At 48.7% G+C, this 22,989-nt stretch overlaps 1 protein-coding gene across 1 annotated transcript in view; it reads left to right on the forward strand.

Moving 5' to 3' along the window:
• Positions 1–22,989, forward strand: part of ABCA12 (ATP binding cassette subfamily A member 12) — a gene marked incomplete at both ends in the record, with an annotated part of 90,632 nt that overhangs the window by 62,118 nt on the left and 5,525 nt on the right. Inside the window, 14 exons of the mRNA XM_084264852.1 lie at positions 250–388; positions 1,729–1,981; positions 3,423–3,509; positions 4,970–5,063; positions 6,717–6,844; positions 7,737–7,824; positions 9,850–9,955; positions 13,844–13,898; positions 14,357–14,534; positions 16,861–16,976; positions 17,809–17,968; positions 20,100–20,368; positions 21,026–21,236; positions 22,461–22,570. Of these exons, the coding sequence (XP_084120978.1) occupies positions 250–388; positions 1,729–1,981; positions 3,423–3,509; positions 4,970–5,063; positions 6,717–6,844; positions 7,737–7,824; positions 9,850–9,955; positions 13,844–13,898; positions 14,357–14,534; positions 16,861–16,976; positions 17,809–17,968; positions 20,100–20,368; positions 21,026–21,236; positions 22,461–22,570 (1,994 nt within the window). The remainder of the gene's footprint in view (positions 1–249; positions 389–1,728; positions 1,982–3,422; positions 3,510–4,969; positions 5,064–6,716; positions 6,845–7,736; positions 7,825–9,849; positions 9,956–13,843; positions 13,899–14,356; positions 14,535–16,860; positions 16,977–17,808; positions 17,969–20,099; positions 20,369–21,025; positions 21,237–22,460; positions 22,571–22,989) is intronic.

The following is a 22,989-nucleotide window of genomic DNA, read 5'->3' on the forward strand; positions in this document are numbered from 1 at the left end:
CCAAAGGCTTACATTGCCACTGCTGCAGTGGGGAGGGAGACAGGAGGTGACAGGGAGCTGGACAACAACAATTTTGTACCGAAATAAAGGGAATTTCTCTCTGAGGGCACACAGGGAGGAGAAAGAGGATTGCAATCACAATTGCTGCGCCAACTTACAGCTACAAAGCAGGAGAGTGGTTCCTGAATATTGTTGTAAATGGTGTCATTTGGACCAATTTCTCCTCCTATTTTTTTCCTTGCTCTGTAGGTCTTTCTCAATCTGACAAAGGAGCTAGGGAAGGACAGGCAAGAAGATGCTGAGATGCCCCAACAGCTGCCTGGAGCCAGCGGTCAGATTGGCAGTGACGAAATGTCGATGAGCACGGATACCTTCACAGAGAGAGATGGTACTGTATCACCTCCAGGTTTTGTTCCAGATGTTTCGCAGATGCAAGTGGTGACAGATGGGCTGATTTGAGCTCCCCATCTTTTCTTTGTTGAAAAAACATATTTCACTCAACCAGGAATCACAGAACCAATAAATCACTTCAAAGTACAGCACTCAACAATAGAGCCACTGCTTTGGAATAGTTGGAATCACTGAATAAATTACAGGGGGGGGTGTTGTTTGCATCCTCCTTTCTCTAAATTGATCTGGGTTTTAATCAAATCAAATCCAGCGTGTGGTTAAAAAAGCAAATGTGTATACCTTCGAAAGTAATTGCAGGAGAGGATTATGTCTATGTAACTGGTGAAATAGGAGAGAAAATTTGTGGAAACCCCTTAGCCTGTTGCAAAAAGCAGCCCAGCTCTGAGCTGGATCCTCCTTGCTGCTTTTTGCAGCATCCCAGCTGTTGCAGTATGGTAAAACAGCTCCACTGGCCAGACAGAGGGATAAATTAATGTTTGTAAGAGAAATAAGCTACATGAGTATCTCTGAGGCTTCTACACCAGTATCTCTGAGTATCTCAGAGCTGCAAAGTGTCCCTCAAATGAGCAAATACCTGGTTGAAATGCTTTCTCAGAGCTGAAATGTTTTTTTCGCCTTACAAATGTACTGGTGGTAGTTAGGGAGGGATTCAGGGGACAGCGCAGAGCTGTTTCCAACTTGCTTCACAAAACTGAGCTGCAGTGTAAATCCTGCGGTAAACAGTAGCTCATATGCATGGAGAAGTGGTTTGTATCACCCCTAATGAGAGCACTGACAAGGGTTTGCTCTGTGTTAGGTTACAGAGGTGGGTATTTTGGAGAGAGCAATGGGTTGCAGCAGCATTTGGCTCTGATTTTAGCAACCTGTCTGTGCAAAAGATCAACTGGTGTATGCACCTTGTATGTGTATTCCAGCATTAATTCTCTTGAGGGTTTGTCTGAGGACATGCTTTCTTAAATTATGAACACTTTCAGTTTGCAAATAGGAAAGAATAACAGATTTTTCCCTTTAAGGTGCAGCTGGGAAGATGGGATGTAGGTATCTTGTTGCATCCAGAAGCCCAGGTTCCTCTTGCGAGGTCTCAAATGGCCTCACTATGTGTGAGCATTTGAAATTGAACAAAAAACCCCCAGGTGTTACACAAGCTTACGACTCAGCCAAAATCTAAGTCTGGTCCCAAGCCTGGCCCCCGGCTTTTGATTTACTGTCTGTAAAGGAGTGCAGGAAGTTAAATTTACTCAGGGGGCTCTAACCATCCATAGCCTGCGTATCCCAAATCCTGCTCCATGACCAAATGCACTGTTCTTTTGTACCCAGATCAGCTCCTGATTAGATCGAAAAGCCTGCAGGGTTTGCCCTTGCTGCTCAAGAAGACATCAGCTTTGTTCGTTAAGAGATTCCACCATACCCGGCGGGATGTCAGAGGCTTCATCGCTCAGGTCATCCTCCCTGTCCTCTTTGTGATGGCTGCAATGGGACTTGGGACACTGAGAACTAAGGAGACTGAATATCCCGAACTGCTTCTTTCCCCCTCTCTGTACGGCTCATCCGACCAGGCCGACTTCTTTGGGTGAGTGGTGGTCCATGTGATCCTTAAACCCATTTGTTTATAAAGGTCACATATTTTACTGTCAGGATCGTTTCTAAACAGAGCCAGTGGAAAAGCATTGCACAGATAACTTGTGGCTGTTACCCACGTTGTTGTTACACAGATAAGTGCAGAATTCCTGTTCTTAAGAGGGTCTCTTGGGGAGATGGCTCAGACCAGCACCCAGAAAGCTGTAGCACCACAACCTCTCGGTTGGAATTAACTCTGAAATGTGAGGAGTATTCTTGGCATTTGCCATTGGAGTCCTCTGGCCCCGTGACAGCCATACTGCCCCAAGCAGATTTTCTTAATACATATTCTCTTCCCCGATGCAAAATGGAGGTCTCCACCTCAGTTGTATCCAATGTTACAGTTCTAGCATCACATGCTGTCCACGTCGCCCTCCTCTTTATCAGTACAGGATACATTCTCCTCCTGCCTGGGCCCCGCTAGTCCAAGGCACACCATCATTTGAAGGGCACGTGCTTTTTCAGTGTGATGAAGATGTCACCTCTGAATTGTGTAATTGTGCTCAAAAACCCTATTACCAAAATGATTATCACTTGTGTCGCTTTGAGTTCATGATGTGAACTGCTGTCTTTCTCCGGTGATTCTCAGCTTTAAATCAGAAATACAAAATTCAGCTCTAAAGCATGCAGAATCACAGAATCGTAGGGGTTAGAAGGGACCTCCAGAGATCATCAGGTCCATGCCCCTGCCAAAGCAGGGTCCCTAGGACAGGTTGCACAGGTCAGTGTCCAGATGGGTCTTGAATATCTCCAGAGAAGGAGACTCCACATCCCCCTGGGCAGCCTGTCCCAGGGCTCTGTCACCCTCACTGTGAAGAAGTTCTTCTGCATATTGGCGTGGAACTGCCTAAAGCACACATGTCTGCTCATCAGTGTTCCTTCCCAGGACTGCTCTTTCCACTTCGGCACTGCTAGATGAGCCAGAGCTGCATGTCTGAGTCCTCTCCTCCTGATGCTTTCTGCTTCTCCTAATGGATCATTGCTAGAAAGCTGCAACAGAACCACCAAGCATCTTCTTGAAAGACTAAAACCATGTGGACCTCACAAATGAGAGACCTGATTGAGGCGAGACTGGGAGTAGTGCCTGAAAATTGCAGTAGATGCATTTTCACTGGCAACAGAATCTCGATTGTCTCAAAGTTGTTCAGTGTCTTGCTTAGATCTACAGGCAGCAAATCACCAGAGCAGTTGTGCAGCTCTCCACGATAAGCAATCACTTGAAACCTGAGGGACTGCCCTCATGTCCCTAAGTGCAGGGCAAGCCCCAGAAATAACAATTTATTTGGCATCTTAAATAAATCCTGTTTAATTCAGATGTATTTTTTCCTCCGCTCAGAGGCAGCCGTAGAAGTATGCCCAACACTTTTCCTTTTATTTTTCTTTTTAAATCTTAGGAATTCTAATGAAACCACCGATGCTTTAGTGGCTTCCATGCTTGCTTTCCCTGGAACAGATAACACGTGCATGAACGAAAGCAATTCGTAAGTAGCTCTTGGTTTTCTTCTGTTTAAATTCCAAATCTGCAAGTGAACCCATGTCACTCTATTCACCTTTGATCAATCTGCAGCGTTTTCATACCTTGGTGACACATGCAGAGCAAAGAAAAACCACATCTCCTGCCTCCTTTCTGGTTGACTTGCAGGCTCCTTCAGCTCATTAAGGGATGCTTAATGAGGAGAGGCCTTTTGCAGGTCTCTCAGACCAGAGCTGGTGGGATGCGAGTCAGATCTGAGCGGGGAGCGTTGTAGTCATGATGGGCATGAAGCAGACCTCAGCCCTGCTGAGAGCTTGTGCGGCTTCTGTGCAGCTTGGAACAGAAGTTGGCATCTGCCAGCCCAGAACTGTAGATATGCCTGAAAATGGGAAACTAGTCTGTGCTTTGAGGCTGAGATGAGACTTCCACACAGCCCCAGGCCCTCAACGCTGGTGTTCTTTGCTTCAAGAAATATTCACCACTGCAAGTGGACTCTGTTATTGCTCTCAGTAGTAAGAGAGCAGCTTTGGTGGTGGCAAGACACCAGGATGAGAGCAAACTGTCCTTGTGTATGTTCCTCCCCAGTAATCCCAAGTGTAACACTGAGCCCACCCAGAAAGTTCTCAGCGTAGCTGGTACCTGTATCTAAAAGCTGTCCCGTGAGGGCTGGCATGTTTTGGGCTCTGCAGACAAATTTTCAAGGAATGGGTAGTAAATTCCCAGGCAGATATGCATGCTTGTGCATGCCACAGATCTGTGGGCAAATAGTCATAGTGGGGACTTACAGTGGCTGCCTGGTCAGCCCAACCCATCGCAGGAAGTTGCAATGCCCTGGTTTCTGAGCTCTAAGGTGGTTTTGGCCTTTGCATACAAACTCCTTATCCTGTATACCTTGGGAACCATGGAATATGAGGGGTTGGAAGGGACCTCAAAAGATCATCTAGTCCAACCCACTGCCAGAGCAGGATCACATATGTTAAGTCACTCAAAAACACGTCCAGGCAGGGTTTGAATGTCTCTAGAGAAGGAGACTCCACAACCTCTCTGGACAGCCTGTTCCAGAGCTCCGTCACCCTCACAGTGAAAGGTTCTTCCTTACATTCACATGGAACTTCTTCTGCTCCAGCTTGCACCCATTGCCCCTTGTCCTGTTGCTGGCCATCACTGAGAAGAGCTGGGCTCCATTCTCCTGACTCTCGCCCTTTATATTTATAGGCATTAATGAGGTTAAGTGGGAATGGAGTGGGGTCTGGAGTCCTTCTAACTGGCTGAAGGAGGGCAGTTCTGAGAAGTGCTGAAGGCAGCAGGAGGATGGGTATTCCCTGAGCACTCAGAGCTGACAAGAGGGTCTGCTTTTCTGCTGAAGCTACTCACCATCATCCTTGCTGCCATCAAACATGACAGCACATAGCTTCATTGGCAGACCTGAATGTGGAGAACCTCAGAGGAAAATGTGTTCCTTTTCAGGCAGTGTTTAGAGGAGGACATGCTTGGCCAGTGGATTATTAGTGGAGACCAGAGAGCTTCGTATTCTGCCTGCAACTGCACAAATGGCATCCAGGTAATTTGGAATAAACTCTAAAGAGAGAGGGGGTTTGGGAGAGGGGAGTATTTGGGAGAGCTGTGTAGGCTGGAGGTGGTTGGGTGGGCAGGCACGATACTGAAGGGGACTCAGTGGTCAGATTCCTCCTGTCCCTGTTGATTTCGGACACCGGCTAACCCCTGTCTGTGCCGTTTCGGGGACAGGAAAGGAACCAGCATCCTCCGAAGATTCACATGGTAATCTATCCGCCTCCCTCCCTGCGGTGGGAAAAGGTTTACCGGTGTTTTTGAATGTTGTATGATTGTCCCATTTAGCAGAGGTGAACATGTATTCAAGAGGAAAATTGCATTGTATTCAAGAGGAAAATTGCGTTTTATACAAGCACTGTCATTACACGAAAGCACAGCTATTATTGCTCTTTGCTCTTCGGAATTTAACTTTTATGCTATGCAAAGTCTGGCTCCATCTGCCTTTGCTCTGCTCCATATTATAAATAGCTATGATTAATAATATTAGTTGTTCGCTTTACAGTGGTACGTACAGAACCAGGTACTGCTGGGCCCTGTGTCTTTACGTGCGTGTTCTGTCCCAAGGATGTTGTAATTTTACCATCCGGTTTAAAGTTGGTCCCCTCTTCCTCTAGTGCTGTTCACATATCATCAGCTTTTTTTTCCAGTAGGAAAATAAAGGGGTTGGACTTGATGATCTCTTGAGGTCCCTTCCAACCCCTGTGGTTCTGTGATTCTGTGAAATCAGACTCAAGGCGCAGTGTGATGCCGTTTGTAAGATAAAATCACAGAATCACACAATTGTAGGAGTTGAAAGGGACCTTAAGAGATCGAGTCCAACCCCCCTGCCAAAGCAGGTTCCCTAGGACAAGCATCTGCTTGGTTGCACGTTCCCAGTCACTCCTTCAGATGCAGCGATTTTATGCGTTCTTCTGGACATACACTTAGTTTCATGTCATTAAAAGTATCAGCATTTCTTCTCTGATAAGGCAGGATAACATTCAAAGCTGATTCTCACCTCTAGCAGGCACAGGCAGGCATTCCTCAGCATGAAGGAAGCTGTTTTGTGTCTTCTGATGCGTAGTTGTGAACAGCTAAGCAATGGGGGAGGCCAGAGATTTTTATTAGGGATGAACCAAAAGAAGCAGCCAGTACCATGCCTGGTAGGACGCTTCAACCTTACGAAACAGTCAATGTGACTTTGACCCTCAGCATGTTAAATTATATATTCAGGACTAATCCGAGGTTTCTCTGAAGCTCTGGAAAATATTCCCATTGACTGATAGTTAAAGCAAAAACATCGAGTGTAGCTGCCGTGAAATGCAAGATGAGGGTTTGAGGCCACCACGGAGTTCTCAGCTCCGAGTTGTTTTGCCCTCTGCCGTTGTCTGTGCAGTCACGGTGACGCTCTGCTAAGTAGGATCAGCCTTAATTCAGCAAAAATAGTCCTGCGTAGCATGAAGCACGTTGCAAGGTCACTGATGCCAGTAGAAGCGATTTAAGCAAAGGGTGTTGTGAAGGACCTCGCTAAATACGTTCGGCAGGGATGGATGCCGTGTGTCTTTGTGCCCTGAGCTGTGAGTCACCAGCTTCTGTAGGAATCTGTCCCAGGATTAGATTACCACATGGACACTAATGCTTCTGTTCCTTTGTCTCCGCTCAGACTTGTCCCCCAACAAACTACACCCCTCCGCACAGAAGGACCTTCTCCACACGGACGATTTACAACCTGACGGGGCATGATGTGGAGACCTACATTCTGGCAACCACCAAGGACTTCCTGCAAAAACGGTACAACATCCATCTCCAATCCTTGTCCTCAGGGTTGAACTGGGAGCAGCCTCTTGTATGTATTCTGTCTGCCAAGGCCAAAGAGGTGATGGTGCAGTAGGGCTCTTTTTTCTCTGCTGAAAAAGGAGGTAAAATGTCTTGCAATTGTGAAGTTAAAGCTAAAATGTTCTTGCAAACGCTGCTTGAGGATAGTAGAGGTACAGACTAGGGATAACATGTCAGTCACCTGGTAGGTTGATGACTGGGTCTGCAGACAAGCCTTTGTATGGCTCAGAAACACTTAAAAAGAGGAAAACCTGACACAGCGTGTCATGAAGTAAATCCTGGGGAGAGACTTTCCTCCAAGTTTGATTCTTCTGCAGGGTCTCGGTGTGGGCTTCCTGTAAACGGGCACATCTCTGCCACTGAAATTAGAGGCTGAACCTTGCACCTTGGGGCTGTTGGAACCATTAGCACATCTGGAGTCTGCATTATGGCTGCGCAGCATGTCTCAGGGCAAAGCTAGCATGCCATTAGGGCTGTCAGTAACGTGGTCATCTGCCGTTGATTTAAACTGCCTTGTTCATCTTCTCCGTAAGAAGCCGTCATCTAATCCCAAGGTGATAGGCATGTGGGTTAGGAGTCTCTGCGGTTCCAGAACGTTTCTCAGATGGAGACTTTCAGTGTAGCTTTGTGACAGCGCTGCCAAGTGTGTTTCCCTTCCCCCCGTCCCGCCCCCGTGAGGGCTCCTGCAGCAGTGTTGGCTTGGCTGCACACTGCGTCCTGGGCTAAGTTCTTTGAAGTCCAACTAGACTTAACTGGGGTGGACAGTAGCATGCTAATCCGGACCAACTGCAGGCATCAAAGCCTCTGAATGAGTGTATCGGTGCATTTCACTCTGGTCTTCACTCAGGTATGGTGGCTGGAGCTTCGGGCTGCCTTTGACGACAGATCTCCAGTTCGATATCAGGCCAGTGCCCGCCAACAGAACGCTGACTAAGGTAACTAACCTCCACCGGCTCGTCCTAGCATGGGACCCAGGAGAAGTGATGTTGAGTTCGGGGCTACTTCAGAAAACAAAGCAAAACCCTCTGAACCCTGCACCTTGGCACTGGAGAGACGATGTTTCCTTTTCTCTCCCTCTTCTTCCTTGTCAGTCTGACTTCTCTAGCTAGCAGGAGACAAATCTTCTGCTGTCACAATTTTATTATGCAGAGGTGAAAATATCAATTAGTTAGCACCTTTATCTCGTATGTACCGTAACTTGGGTTGGCTGGTGTGTCCCGATAAACCCCTTTCTATGTGTCTGTGCAGTGAAAGTGTTGTAACCCTTCAGCATTAAAAGCACCAAGGCAGAAATTCGAGGTAGCAGGGAAGTGCCAGAGACTTGACAAGATCCTGCCATCTCATGACAAAACCTAGCTACCAGGAGAGCGTTCCTGCAAGAGGGGGCTCCGATACAAGGGAATCAGGGGGTTGCTCATTGCACTAACACTCAGGGTCCATGTAACACATTTGCAGGTGCTTTTTCCCCTCCAGTCTTAGAGCTTTCTCTTGGATCTGGGAAGGATTGCTAATTGCTTATCGTGTGTCAGATTTAATACCTGGAAGCTGCAGCAGTGTTGGAAGTGGGGCAGACCCCAGTAACTGCTCTGCCAGGGTGAGGACAACAAAATCACTGAGCAGGTAGGGCGTGGGGATATCCAAAGTTGGGGGCTGCAGGATGTCTTCAAGCCCCTGACCTCAATAGCTCACTGTCCTTTGGTAGGTAACTTACAACTCCAGGCTGGGTGCTGTGGGTTGTGTCTAAAGTAGGTGATAGTAAACCACCCCCACCCCCCACTAAATGCATGTCCTGAGATCTGATTGTTTCCCCTCAAGTCCTCAGGGTCTACCCTGGTATAGGTAAGGACAGTCATCATGAGGGATAAGGGCTGTTGCTGAATGGGGAGGTGATGACTGGCTATTTTTAGGCTTGACGTGAGCAGACAATATGTGCTCGCAGCCCAGAAGGCCAGTCATATCCTGGGTCACATCAAAAGGAGCATGGCCAACAAGTCAAAGGAGGGGATTCTGCCTCTCTACTCTGCCCTTGTGAGACCCCACTTGGAGTATTGTGTCCAGTTCTGGAGTCCTCAACATAAGAAGGACATGGAACTGTTGGAATGGGTCCAGAGGAGGGCCATGAAGGTGATTGGAGGGCTGAAGCACCTCTCCTATGAAGACAGGCTGAGAGAGTTGGCATTGTTCAACCTGGAGAAGAGAAGGCTCCAGGGAAGACCTTATAGTATCCTTCTAGTACTTCAAAGATGCCTGTAAGAAAGTTGGGGAGGAACTTTTTAAAAGGGCATGTAGTGATAGGACAAGGGGCAATGGCTTTAAATGGGAAGGGGCTAGATTTAGATTGGATATTAGGAAAAAATTCCTCACTATGAGGGTGGTGAGACACAGGCACAGGTTGCCCAGGGAAGTGGTGTCTGCCCCCTCTCTGGAGGCGTTCAAGGCCAGGCTGGATGGGGCTTTGGGAAACCTGGTCTAGTGAGGGTGTCCCTGCCCATGGCAGGGGGGTTGGGACGTGATGATCTTTGAGGTCCCTTCCAACCCAAAGCATTCTGTGATTCTATTTGCTGCCCTAGAGTGACCCTTTTTTTCTCCCCTAGCTTTCTAGTGGTGTCAGACATTGCTTAGCCTTCCTTGGGACCTTGGGCTGGTGGTCATCAGTTCTGAGTAGCTTATTGTGGAGAAGAAAACAAGTATCTGTTGCTGTATGTCACATACCCAGCTAGTTCTTTTTCCTTCTCTCCCAGAAGACAAATGAAGCTGTTGGGACTGCTGGTGCTGCAAGTGAAATGTGCTTTTATCCTCACTCGGTACTTGATGTGGTTTAATCATTGGACTTTAACTTGTAGAGCTTATGACTTCAGATAAGAACCGTGGAACGATTCATTTGTGCAAGCAGAACAAACCAGAGTGTTATCAGTACCAATTTCTCTCCCAAATTGTTTCAATTTCTCAATTGTGTGCAGGTGTGGTATAATCCCGAAGGTTATCACAGCCTTCCAGCCTATCTGAACAGCTTGAACAACTTCATCCTTCGAGCTAACTTGCCAAAAAATGAGACTTCCAGATATGGTAAGTGTCCCTTTACATGAGCAGATCATTTCTCCCCACTGGGGGGGTGGGTGTGGAATATCCTGATTCTGTTGAAATTGATGACACCAAGACAGGACAAGGGGCGATGGCCTCAAGTTGGAGCACAGGAAGTTCTGCACCAATATGCAGAAGAACTTCTTCCCCTTGAGGGTGACAGAGCCCTGGGACAGGCTGCCCGGGGGGGTGTGGAGTCTCCTTCTCTGGAGACATTCAAGACCCGTCTGGACACTGACCTGTGCAACCTGTCCTAGGGACCCTGCTTTGGCAGGGGGGTTGGTCTCCCAGCTCCCTCAACTGGTCCTCATATGATTTGCTCTCCAGCCCCTTCCCCAGCCTTGCTGTCCTTCTCTGGACACACTCCAGGACCTCGATGTTCTCCTTATGGTGAGGAGCCCAGAACTGGACACAGCACTTGAGGTGTGGACCAGTGCCCAGTATGGGGGCACAATCACCTCCCCAGACCTACTGACCACTCTATTGCTGATACAAGCCAGGATGCCATTGGACTTCCTGGTCCCCTGGACACACTGCTGGCTCACGTTCAGTCAGCAGTCACCCAGCACCCCCAGGCCCTTCTCTGCCTGACAGCTCTCCAGCCAGTCTCCACCAAGCCTGTAGCACTGCCCATCCAACCTGGGTTGTTATGTCCCATGTGCAGGACTCTGCACTTGGCATTGTTAAACCTCATCCCACTGGTCTCAGCCCATCGATCCAGTCTGGTCAGATCCCTCTGAAGAGCCTCCCTACCCTCAAGCAAATTGACACATCCTCCCACCTTAGTGTCATCTGCAAACTTACGGAGGGAACATTGAATCCCCTCACTGAGGTCATTGATAAAGATGTTGATCAAAATGCAGGGGTTTATGGGATCTGACAAGATAGTAGTTGTGTGCAGAAACAAATGCCCCACCGATTGATTTTTCTTTGACAAGCAGTGCCCTTCCAGCCACAGCCTGATCATGCCTACCCCCCCTCAGCCCAGACACCTGCCGTTCCAGGTGACGGGCGGCATAGGTGACAGCATCTCCTTGTCTGTAAGACTATTCCTCACTGACATGTCAGAATTGAACTCCAATGGAAAAGGCAGCTGGTGAAGCTTTGGGTGGCATGCCATGAATTAAAGAACTGGCAGGATGCTGATTGCGAGTCAAAGCAGTGTATATGTCTCTTCCCACCCCCACGTACCGTACCAATGTGCTCAAACTCCCCGACGCCACCCCAAACTAACCCCCAGCTGGTGCCTTCATGATTTGGGCCATGCCCTATAGGTCAGAAGGTTCGAGCTCATGGGTGTGCGTCGCTAAGAGTATGTCACAAAGCTGCAGCCCCTACCCGGGTGCAGAGAGAGGAGACCTGAGCCAGGCACATCCGGCAGCAGGGAACATCCCAGAGCCGCTGAATTATTAAGCAGTGAAGCTTTCTTTGCCCTGTCTCTGTATTCCCAACACATGCTGCAGCGAGAGCAGAGGCAGAAAGTTTTCACAGGGAAAGTTTTACACCAGCAAAATGACAATTTTCATCGGGGAAAGAACAGCCATGGTTTTTATTCCATCTGCCCTGCTGCTTATGTGTTTTTTTGAAAGAAATGCTTAGTAGTAAATGACCAGACAGATAATTCTCCACTTCCCACTAATGATCCGAGCTGTAGAATGGGGGGAATAAAATGAATGGGCGAGGATAGCTCCCCTGGGGTAGTGTAAATCCAGTTTGAAATACAATTGAACAGACGTTCTGCGTAGTATGTTCCTGACAGCTAAATCTATTTGTTGTTGTGACAAATAAATGACAGTTTAAGAACCGTTGAAATGGCCAGATAAAAGTGTGTTGTCATTTCAGCAGTTTGAAAGAGGTGCCAGTCCTGCTTTAGAGGTTCAACTTAGACTGCGTGTATTTAAAAAAAAACCACCCTGAAAAAAACCCATAAAAAGCTTTTTACCCTGTCACTAAGCAAGTCATAATAGCTTTTGACTTATGTATATTATGCTTTCTCTTCTCTCAATCCCAACCAACAAAGAAGAGAGAGCATTGAAATGGAAATTTTGACTTCTAGCCTAAGCTTGGGGAAAGGAAAATGGCTTTATAGTGAAGCTTTAGCAGATTAGGCAGGTGGTGTCTTTCTCTCGCTCTCTTAGAAACAGGAAACGCTTCCTGCCCCTTGGTGTGGCTTCAGCAGCAGCCCAAGATTTTAATTCCACCCCTCACTGATGGAAAGACAGCGGGATGTGTATTCCCACACCCTCCCCCGGCCCCTTCTCCAAAGTGAATTTCCTATGAATCTTCCTTCTCAAATTCATTTGCTCAGTATGGCCTTTGGTCGGGGAAACTCCCCATCTCCTCCTTCCTGGCCCCTGTGTCAGAGTGCTCGTTCTCAGGGGGAAAAATCCCAACCCAGAGTAGTTATTCTGCAGAAAGTCAGGCTGGAAGGAGCTTCAATTTCAGGTGGGGCATGTTTCTAGCAAATAGCGGCTGGAGGTCCTCCAGCTCTCCCTGAGGACTGATATATTTAGGGAGGTGCCTAAATATGGATTGAGCACCTTGCTTTTGAGGCACACAAACCTCTTAGCCCTAACCCTTTCTTGGGTGCTACAGAGTCTTAAGAGACTGAGCTGTCTTGGTGGGACCAAGGCAGAGACCTTCACCAGAGGTGAAGCACCACACCAAGTAGTTCCAGAGTTAGAAAACTTGGGGTTTATACATCCAGATTGCCTCCAAACAGTGAGTGCACCGTGGTGAACAGAAGCAGTGTGTTTAGTTGTACAGTAACTAAAGTCTTGCTATTTCCTTTGGGCAAAATGCTCTTTTAAAATTATTTTTTTCTTCTCCTAGCTGCATAGAACAGGATAATTCAGGATTAACCCATTGCTAAACTGGGAGCAAAAGTGTCTATAGCATACCTGGGTGGGCGCTAGCTTCTTGACACATGCCTGTGATTCAAAACCTATACTGTAAGATGATAGTTGTGGAGAAAGCCGTCAGGGAACGATGTGTGTCTTGTGAGAAAAGAACAAATGAAAGGCAGTGAAAGGCCCTCAAAGGTAGAGAGGCTCATCAAGGAGGGAAGGGGCTGGAGGGCAAATTGTATGAGGAGCAGCTGAGGGAGCTGGGGTGTTTAGCCTGGAGTAGAGGATGCTGAGGGGAGACCTTATCACCACCTACAATGACTTGACAGGAGGGTGTGGAGAGGTGGGCAATGGTCTCTTCAGCCAGTTGACAGGAGATAGGACAAGGGGAAACAGCACAAAGCTGCACCAGGGTAGGGTTAGATTAGATGTGAGGAAAAAGTTTGTCTCTGACAGAGTTGTTAGGACCTGGAACAGGCTGCCCAGGGAGGGGGTTGAGTCACTGGCCCTGGGTGTATTTAACAGAGGGGTAGATGAGGTGCTCAGGGATATGGTTTAGCATAGGACAGGAATGATTTGACTCGATGATCTCAAAGGTCTTTTCCAACCTTGTGGTTCTGTGATCATCAACCAGCACCTTTTAAAACGAAACATATTCACCAGTTTCTGAATGCGTCCATGTTGAGGAATCTGACATAAAATACGCGGACCCGTGAGCACACACCTAATTTTAGGTGTGGGAGTGCCCTCGACGAAGTGAACGGTGCTGCCAGCCAGATGGATGCAGACACAAGGCTTAGGCTTTACACTTTAGATCTGCTGTGCATCAAAGCAAAGCCACAGCAATAGAAAATGGGGATGCTCAAAATTCTGCCCAACATCACTCCAAGATGACAGAGCAAAAAACCAGCTTTTGATCTGCTTTTCTTCTCTGCGCAGTTTTCAGCAGTGCTGTCAGCCTTGGGAGCTGGGGAAGGGAGCTTTGAGCTACCCACCTTTTCAATTTCTTTCCTTTTTGTTTTTGTAGGTATCTTCTTATCAGCTCATCCGTATCCCGGAGGACAGAGCCAAGAACAAGTAATGTAAGAAGATTCATTTGGCTACTGCTTGAGTTGTTTAGCTTGGAAAGGAACAAATCAGCTTCTTGGAAACCTTAACATAGCTTAAATTACAGAGTATCTTCCTCTCATGAAACCACTCTCATCCTCAGTCTGTCTGCACATGAATAGCATCCTGCTTGCAGATTCCTGTTAGGGTTTCTTTGTGGAAGCCCATGTAGATCTGGAGGTCACAGCTTTACGGCACCATACGCTTTTGTGCTTTGGCATGATAATAACGATGTTGTTAATAATTTGGCCTTTCTGATTGATGGTATGGTACCGTGTTACAACTCCTCCTCGCTGAGCGTAATTACTGCCAGCGAAAGGTGCTGGCCCAGAATCGGGACCTCTTTGCTTCTGAGCTCTAAACGATACCTCTGCAAGGAGGGAAACCTGTTGCTTCGACTCAACATGTCCATCTTTCTCCTCTTTCTCCCCAGGCTCAACAGCTTACTTGACATCATCGTTTCCATGTCTGTTTTGGTTGGCTACTCTATCACCACAGCAAGCTTTGTGCTCTACGTGGTAAAGGAACACCAAACCAAAGCCAAACAGCTGCAGCATATTTCAGGCATGGGGATGATGAGCTATTGGGTGACTAACTTCGTTTACGATCTGGTAAATAATTTGCATTCCTAAATGCACCAAGAGTAGCACAGCACAGCAGGGGGGGGAAGAAAAGTTCTTTATTTAAAAGCCGTTGCCTAGACTTCTTAATATTATTGCCACCAAGAGTGTTATGTAGTGATTGTTCTCTGAGGCATGGGAAGACTATTAAACGTGAACCGCAACGCTGGGCTCTGCTCAGCGAAGGCGTTCCTCCTCTCCCGAGTGTGTGCAGAGCACTCGGCGCGTTTATACGAGAGCAGCGCAGAGCAGGCCAGAGCTTGATTGCTGCTTTAGCATGCAAGTGGCAAGCTGCTTTGCTGGTAGCTCGCGGGGCTCGCTTAGTTGTCATGCAGGCTGTACGTGTCCGGGGTAAGGCTTTGGGGCTTGAGGCTGCAACCATTTTGGAAGCTCTGGGACTACAGGGTGTGACATTAGCAGACAGCTCACGGCCCTCTCTCGGGCAAAAATCTATTGCTGGGATGAATGTTCTCTTTAAGATTATCTATTAGAAAGGTTTTTAAGCCATGGAAAGTGACTGAGGCAGCTGTGTGCCTTCCAGGACCTGAGCATCTTCCTTTCTATGGTGCGGCACTGTGCTGTGCAGATTTACCACCTTGTTCCTATAGATAGTTGAGCTCCCTGGCGTGGTGCTGCATTACATGGCATAGACATGCCCTTGTTCCCCCTGAAGTTAAGCTTCCTTGAGGTTAATAGCAGTGCTGGAAGGCATCGCTGGGCCAAGAGGATAAATATGTGCGCTATCTGTAGGGTCAAATGCTTTGTCCCTTGTGAATTACCTTCAGTGCATGATGTCAAACCCTCACAGAGTTGGAGACCTGCAAGTGCAGACTTCTCTCTGCTTGTGCACTGTGGCATTGCCAGTGATGCTGTAATGGTCATGAGCTCTACATATCTGGCAAACTCATGTAGGCATGGTTCCACTAGCACCTCAAGTCCCAGGGATACCCCTCAGTGCCTGAAAATACAAAACCTCGGAGGGCATTTGGGTGGTGAGCCCCTGTGATGGCGTGAGGGCTGCCATCCCTATGGGAATGCTGGCCCCTCAGTTCAAGAAGGACATAGAACTCCTTGAAAGAGCCCAGCGCAGGGCCACCAAGATGATTATGGAGTGGAACACCTTCCTCATGAGGACAGGCTGAGGGAGCTGGGCCTCTTCAGCCTGGAGCAGAGGAGACTTGAGGAGTGGCCTTATTAATATTTATAAATATGTAAAGGGTGAGAGTCAGGAGGATGGAACCAGGCTCTGCTCAGGGATGGCAGTGATAGGACAAAGGCCAATGGGTGCAAGCTGGAGCAGAGGAAGTTCCGTGTGAATGTGAGGAGAAACTTTTTCACTGTGAGGATGATGGAGCCCTGGGACAGGCTGCCAAGAGAGACTGTGGAGTCTCCTTCTCTGGAGACATTCATACCCCACCTGGATGTGTTCCTGTGTAATTTAGTCTGGGTGATCCTGCTCTGGTGGGGGGGGGGTTGGCCTAGATGGTCTTTCAAGGTCCCTTCCAACCCCTAACATTGTGTGATTTTGTAACACCAGCCTCCCCTCTTCCTGCACAGCACAGCCCAGGCATTACTGCTGAAGCCAATGTGGATTATGCATACGCAGTACTCACCTCTAAACAGCCCCAACAGCCTGCTGGTAGCGGCTGCTGTGATCTCCCGCCTTGCTCGGCAAGCCTGAGAGCCTGGCTTGGCGGAGCAGCCCTGATTGGCAGTGCAGGGGGGAGGATGGGGCAGGCCCATGTCTACTTCCCCCTCGCTCCACCGCTGCATATTTGTAAATCAGGTGGTGCGAGAGTCCCCAGAGCCCTTGCCACAGCCAGCGCTCAGCAGGCTGCAACTAATCCCATGCTTGCGGCAACCTGATGTGTCTCAGTGAGTCTCCGCCAGTAAATTCAACTAAACCCTGATGCTGGGGAGGAGAGGAACCTCTCGAGGCAGTCGTTTGGTTGGTCCCTGCCTTGACTTAACATTATAAAGACTGGATTTACGGGGCACGAGGAAGCAGTCTGACTGCAAGGCTAACAGAAAACCCAAAGGGGTGTTTTTCATTCCTAACCTTTTCTTAAGGTGCTTTCTGCCCACAGTCCTGAACGTCAAGGCTTAGCCTGTTTGGAGTGGCTTTGTGGGAATTAGTCTGCAGGACTCCCAAAAGCCCTGACCGCCATCCCACATGGATTTGGTTTCCCTTAGGAAACCCAAGCTGCATCTGCAGGACCAACCTCAGACCTGGTGTTGCTGCTTCTAGAAAGATGTTTTAAAAATTACTATCCTAATAACATCTTATGAACATCTTTTCTTTTTTTTTTTTTCCCAGGTACTTTTTATGGTCCCTATTGGACTCTCGATAGGAGTTATTTCATCCTTCCAGATCCCAGCCTTCTGCAACAACAATAACTTACTGGCAGTATTTCTTCTGCTGTTACTGTTTGGGTAAGTGTAGAGCTTAGTTGTTGAAATACTGTAACACAGAGTGGGGGATGGGGATACTGCAGGCTGCTGCCATTTGGGATCCGAGGAAAGAATACGTGGGCTTTTTCCTTTAATGCCCATGTTACAAATGGTGTGACTGGTTGCTCCTTGCAGGAGCAGTGAGTTAAGCTACCATTGTCATGCTTGCTTTGTTCAAAGCCAACTCTGTGTGAGGGCCTCAAGTTGGAGCACAGGAAGTTCCACACCAATATGTGGAGGAACTTCGTCACGGTGAGGGTGACAGAGCCCTGGGACAGGCTGCCCAGGGGGGTGTGGAGTCTCCTTCTCTGGAGATATTCAAGACCTGTCTGGACGCCTCCCTGTGCCACCTGTCCTAGGGAACCTGCTTTGGCAGGGGGGTTGGACTTGATGATCTCTGGAGGTCCCTTAAAACCCCTACGATTATGTGATTCTGTGATATGAAATATTCGAAGTCATGGTGACAGCCCAAGCTGTAAGGAGATGCTTACTGAACTATTGCAAAGTTCAAGAGAGAGAAGAATTTCAAAATCAGAGAGGGCAAAAATAAACAACAAACAATTCCCTGGCTTTGAATCCTCCAGGCCCAATCTGTCTCCCTTCAGCTGGGGCTCTGTGTCCAAAGTATGTATCTTAAACGTTTCCCTGTATCCGAACAGACACAAATCCACTTTGTCCTCCTTTTAAACCCCTTCATATGGAAATCTAGCCATGTGCCAAAACAGAACCGTCAGTTGTCTGAGGTCTGTAGTTGTTCCTTTTCAAATGCACTGTGAGTTACTATAGTATTCTCTGTGCTGCTGGCAATTTCCAGATACGCCACGTTTTCATGGATGTACCTGCTGGCTGGGGTCTTCAAAGAAACAGGAATGGCCTTCATCGTTTACGTCTGTGTCAATTTGTTCTTCGGCATCAATACCATCATTACACACTCGGTTGTATTTCTGATCTCCCAGGAAAAGGCAACAGATCAGGTAGGAGTCCTACTAATCCTAAGCTCTTGGTGAAACAGCAGGAGGCTTCGTGTTGAGTTTGGTGGGTTTGGTCAGGTCCTGAGCAGCTGGGCTGCCTTCCAGGTACCTAAGGTAGATGAGCAGAGGATGCTAGTCATGGGACTAAGAGAAGTTCCTTGTAGATGGGACATGAGCCAAATGTGAATCTTGCTTCTCTGTAAATCTGCACCCCCAGAAATGAGAGAAGTGATGGTGGCAGAGGGGAGAGTGCAAGAAGGGAGATGGAAAACTTGCCCGTGCAGAGAAGGACGGGAGGTGGCTGTGGATGTATGATAAAAAGTCCATGGGGACTTTGAACCGTTGCGGAGTTCTTGCGGCACAAAGCGGGGAGAGTGACAGCTGGATGTCATTGCCCTGAGTCTGATGCATGCTGTGTTCAGCCCAGCACTGTCTGTTTGTCATTGAGATCTGTAATGCAATCATCTTCTCCCTGCAAGGATGAAAAATGACTTGGAGACCGTGATGGCTCCCTAAAGTAAAGCCTTCTCTTAAACTGAGGTATCCCTAGGAATCACTGGGATATAACCTGCCCCCTAGATGTTTTCGGCTTTTATGAAGGGCAGTTGCTTTGTTAAACAGTAGCTGGGGTGGATTTTTCTCTCTGGCTGAGCAGGGAGTGCTCAGCAACCCCTGGACTTCAGGAAAGTGCCATTATGATAATCTCTCTGTGCCCCCATGGCAGGGAGTCTGTCTCTTCCAACGTTAATTTTCCGCCTCTCCGCTTTGCCATGTGCACTAATTCTGCCTTCTGGTAGACATGGCCAAGTCTCCATGTACAAGAGTTCCTAAGCGTGAGACCATGCAGCGGGCTGCTGTGCCATGAATGAGCTGGAGAAGCCTTTCTGTGCCCTAAAGCCAAATCTTGTCTGTTACGGAGATGTTTGCTGAAGGAAAAGAGATAGGATGGTGCTCCGGGGGGAGCGGGCTGAGCCCCACAGCAGGCTGGTACAACAGCTCTGTGGTTTTGGGAGGCACAGTGCAGCTCAGTGTTAGGATTTGACTCGGGCTCCTGGGGTTTGGGCTGCTGCATACACAGGCTGAGGCGGCCGGAGCAGCGATGAGGGACTGAGCTGGGAAATGGCTCCTGTCTGAGACCAATGGGATGAGGTTTAACAACACCAGGTGCAGAGTCCTGCACATGGGACATAACAACCCTGAGCAGCGCTACAGGCTTGGGGGAGACTGGCTGGGCAGCTGTCAGGCTGAGAATGACCTGGGGATCTTGGGTGACTGCTGACTGAATGTGAGCCAGCAGTGTGCCTGGTTGGCCAGGAAGGCCAACAGCATCCTGGCTTGTATCAGCAATAGTGTGGCCTGGGGAAGTGATTGTGCCCCTGTACTGGGCATTGGTGAGGCCACACCTCGAGTGCTGGGTCCAGTTCTGGACTCCTCATCATAAGAAGGACATTGAGGTCCTGGAGTGTGTCCAGAGAAGGGCAATCAGGCTGGGTAAGGGGATGGAGGGCAAATCCTCTGAGGAGCGGCTGAGGGAGCTGGGGGTGTTCAGCCTGGGGAAGAGGAGGCTGAGGGGAGACCTTATCACTGCCTACAGTTACCTGACAGGAGGGTGTAGAGAGGTGGGTGATGGTCTCTTCAGCCAGGTGACAGGAAATAAGACAAGGGGAACTGGCATGAAACTGTGCCAGGGCAGGGGCAGATCAGATATGAGGGAAAAGTTCTTCCCCGAAAGAGTTGTCAGGGCCTGGAACAGGCTACGCAGGGAGGGGGTTGAGTCCCCAGCCCTGGGTGTGTTTAACATACAGGTAGATGAGGTGCTCAGGGATATGGTTTAGCACAGGACAGGAACAGTTGGACTCTTAAAGGTCTTTTCCAACCTTGTGATTCTGTGATTCCGTTTACTGTGGGTGATCACAACCTCTGAGCTGCCTGTTGACTTCTCTGACCTTGCATCTGCGAAATGAGCTGTCTCCAGAGTTCATTGCTCTCAATTTACCTCTGCTCTGAGACACAAGCAAATCCCAATGTTACTGTTACACTTCAGTCTCACAGTAAAGCCGATGAATTTATCCCGTGAATGACACCGGTGTCTGAACTGTGCCGCTTTTTGTTTGGTTTTTGGGGTGTTTTCCAGGGCTTGCACCACCTCGCTGAAAACTTACGGCACGCGTTCCTTCTGTTCCCACAATTTTGCTTTGGCTACGGCTTGATCGAGCTGTCGCAGGACCAGGCGCTGCTGGGCTTCCTAAAAGCCTACGGAGTGGACTACCCTGACAAGACCTTTGAGCTGGACAAGACCACATCCAAGCTCTTTGCCATGTTTATCCAGGGCACTGTGTTTTTTGCCATTCGCCTTGCAGTTCAGGACAGGACGATTCAGAAGGTCTGGAACAACGTCCTAGAGTAAGTAACGTCTGGAGCCTGGTTGTCTGAGCCCAAGCCAGTGCTCAGTGGTTTTAATTCTGGGCTCTCGTTAGCGTTGTTATCAATTATGAAGCCCATAAATTTCCAAAACACCTTGCAAACACTTTGAGTAAGTTTTCTCCCTGGCAGGAAGCCCAGTACCTACCACTAATTAGAGCCTTAACTAATGCTCTAATTAATAGAGGTGTAGGTGAGTGGGGTCCCTGGGTGGGCCTTGCTGGCTGAGTGGCCCTTGTTTTGGGGCTCTGGGTTTGGATAGGGTGACGTTCAGCTGGTTGGTAAGAGGAATCTGCTGGCAGCCTCCTCCGACTCTTCCCCATCTCCGCTGGCGTGGGCTCGTACAGGGAAGAGCGAGAACAGTCCTGTCGCCTGTGTGACAGGTGGGTCTGGGGCAGGACCTCCCCCAGCTCAGAATGTTTGCTGAAAAAGAGGGAAAACATCAGGTGGAAAATGAATGTTGGGGGTTTAAATTCCCTAAATTGTGCAAGAATCAGGAGGGAATAGGAGCTGTCTGTATATCTGTGTATGTTTGCACACCCTGGGATCTCACAGGAAGGCTCCTTAGTGTCTCCAGCAAACAGACCCGCTGCTGCCCCCTTCCCAGAGGGTGAGGTCCCCTCTCTGCCCTCCCTGTAGGTTCGTGTTTGACAGAGTGCACGGCAAAACATTGCTTCTGCCACATGCTGCTGAGGAGGATGGGGATGTCCAAGCAGAGAGGAACCGGGTGGAGTCTGGCAAAGCTGACTTTGACGTGGTGCAGCTCCAGAATCTCACAAAGATCTACCACCTTCCTCACAAACGTATTGTGGCTGTGAAAAACATCAGCCTGGGCATTCCTGCTGGAGAGGTAAGTGAAGGGAAAAGGCTGCAGGCACCTTCCTCTCTGGGCAGGGGAACTGGGACAGATCCCCAATCACACTGTCCTCATGTCTTCCAGTACTTGGTGCTATCCCAGCACGACTTGTTCTGCTCTGGCTTCCTCCTTCCTTCCTTTGCCTTATGTATTGGTTCTTGGGATTATGGGGGAGACTAAAGGCTTCGGGTGGATTTGGGACACCAAGTGATAGTTTGAAGGCCCTGATGCAGCTGAATTCAGAGCAAAAGTTGTGTGTGTGTGTGCTGTACTTGTACAGCACCCAGTGCAGTGCAGTCCTGGGGGGCCGCTTGGGCTTACTATATGGTAAACAAAGGCACCAGAACATGTCTGGTTGCAATTATTCACCAAAACTGCATGGGAAATGGTGAGCCAGGCTTATCTACTCATAGTTTCCCATCAGGGAAAGACAGATCAGCTGAACACATGTTTTCATGAATCAGGTCTGGATCCAACTCTAAAGAAAACATTCTTTGGGCAGGATGGTGCAGTTACATGCAAAAACACCAACTCACGAGAAAAGACAGGAGCACCTCAGAGGCCCCCCAAACTTTCATCTGGGTCTCAGGAGACCAGATGCACCTGTCTTGTGGGGAAGTAACCCTTGGTATCCGATTATTTTAATTGCCTGGGTCCCACCAAGATACTAGGATGGAGGTGCTGGGCAGCAGGACAGCAGCCTCACATTGGGGCTTTGGTGCTGATCTCTCCAGCAGAGGACTTTTTCCAAACTACATCTGGCATCAAGGTTTCTGTCTTGTGGGAAAGGTCAGCCCAGTGCTGGTGTCCGACACTGCAGACTGTGCACAGACACAGAGCTTTGGATCGATACTGTGCATCTGCAGAGGGGCCCAGCACGTGAGGCTCTTCCCATCAGCTGGTCTGTGCTAACGATCTCAAAATAATAGTAATTATCAACACAATGGTAATTGCTTATGCAACATGCAGCCGCGTTTCTCCAACCTTAGCAATAAATCAGAGATTTTTAGGATGAGATACTGACTGCACCCCAGGGAGCCAGTTCTCCATTATAATGTTCACATGCCCCAAGTTCCTCTGCCTCTCTTTGCGGTTCATCTCGCTCAAGGGTGCAGAGAAAAGAAGAGGCAAGATGCCCTGAGCACTCATCTCAGAGCAGTATTTCTGTGTTTGAAGCATGTCATGGTTCTATTTCTCCTTTTCTTTCCCACACCCCAGTGCTTTGGCTTGCTTGGTGTGAACGGAGCTGGAAAGACAACCATCTTTAAGATGCTGACGGGTGATATTGGAGCATCCAGCGGAAGGTTGCGGATCCAGGATCATTCTGGGTACGGAGGGTGTGATTTCTGGGGAAGGCACGTGAGCAAATCGGTGGGTTTTAAGGCTGGATGGCAAAGGGAAATAAATTTAAGCCTGCAACAAAGAATTCAAAACAGAGCAAAAATAAACAGGACAGGGAGCTTTTTCCTTGGACTCTGGCATCGTCGCTTCCCTGGGGGTCTGCATTTTGCTGCCATAGCTCTGCTGTGCTCAATGGTGTTTATCATAGAATCATAGAATGGTCTGGGTTGGAAGGGACCCCAAGGATCACAGAGTTTCAACCCCCTTGCCACAGGCAGGTCCACCAACCTTCAAGGCCTGGACCTACACAAGGTTGCCCAGGGCCCCATCCAACCTGGCCTTGAACACCCCCAGAGATGGGGGCAGCCACCACCTCTCTGGGCAGCCTGTTCCAGCCCCTCACCAC

Source organism: Gallinula chloropus (assembly GCF_964237585.1).
Source record: "Gallinula chloropus genome assembly, chromosome: 5".
Lineage (NCBI taxonomy): Eukaryota > Metazoa > Chordata > Aves > Gruiformes > Rallidae > Gallinula > Gallinula chloropus.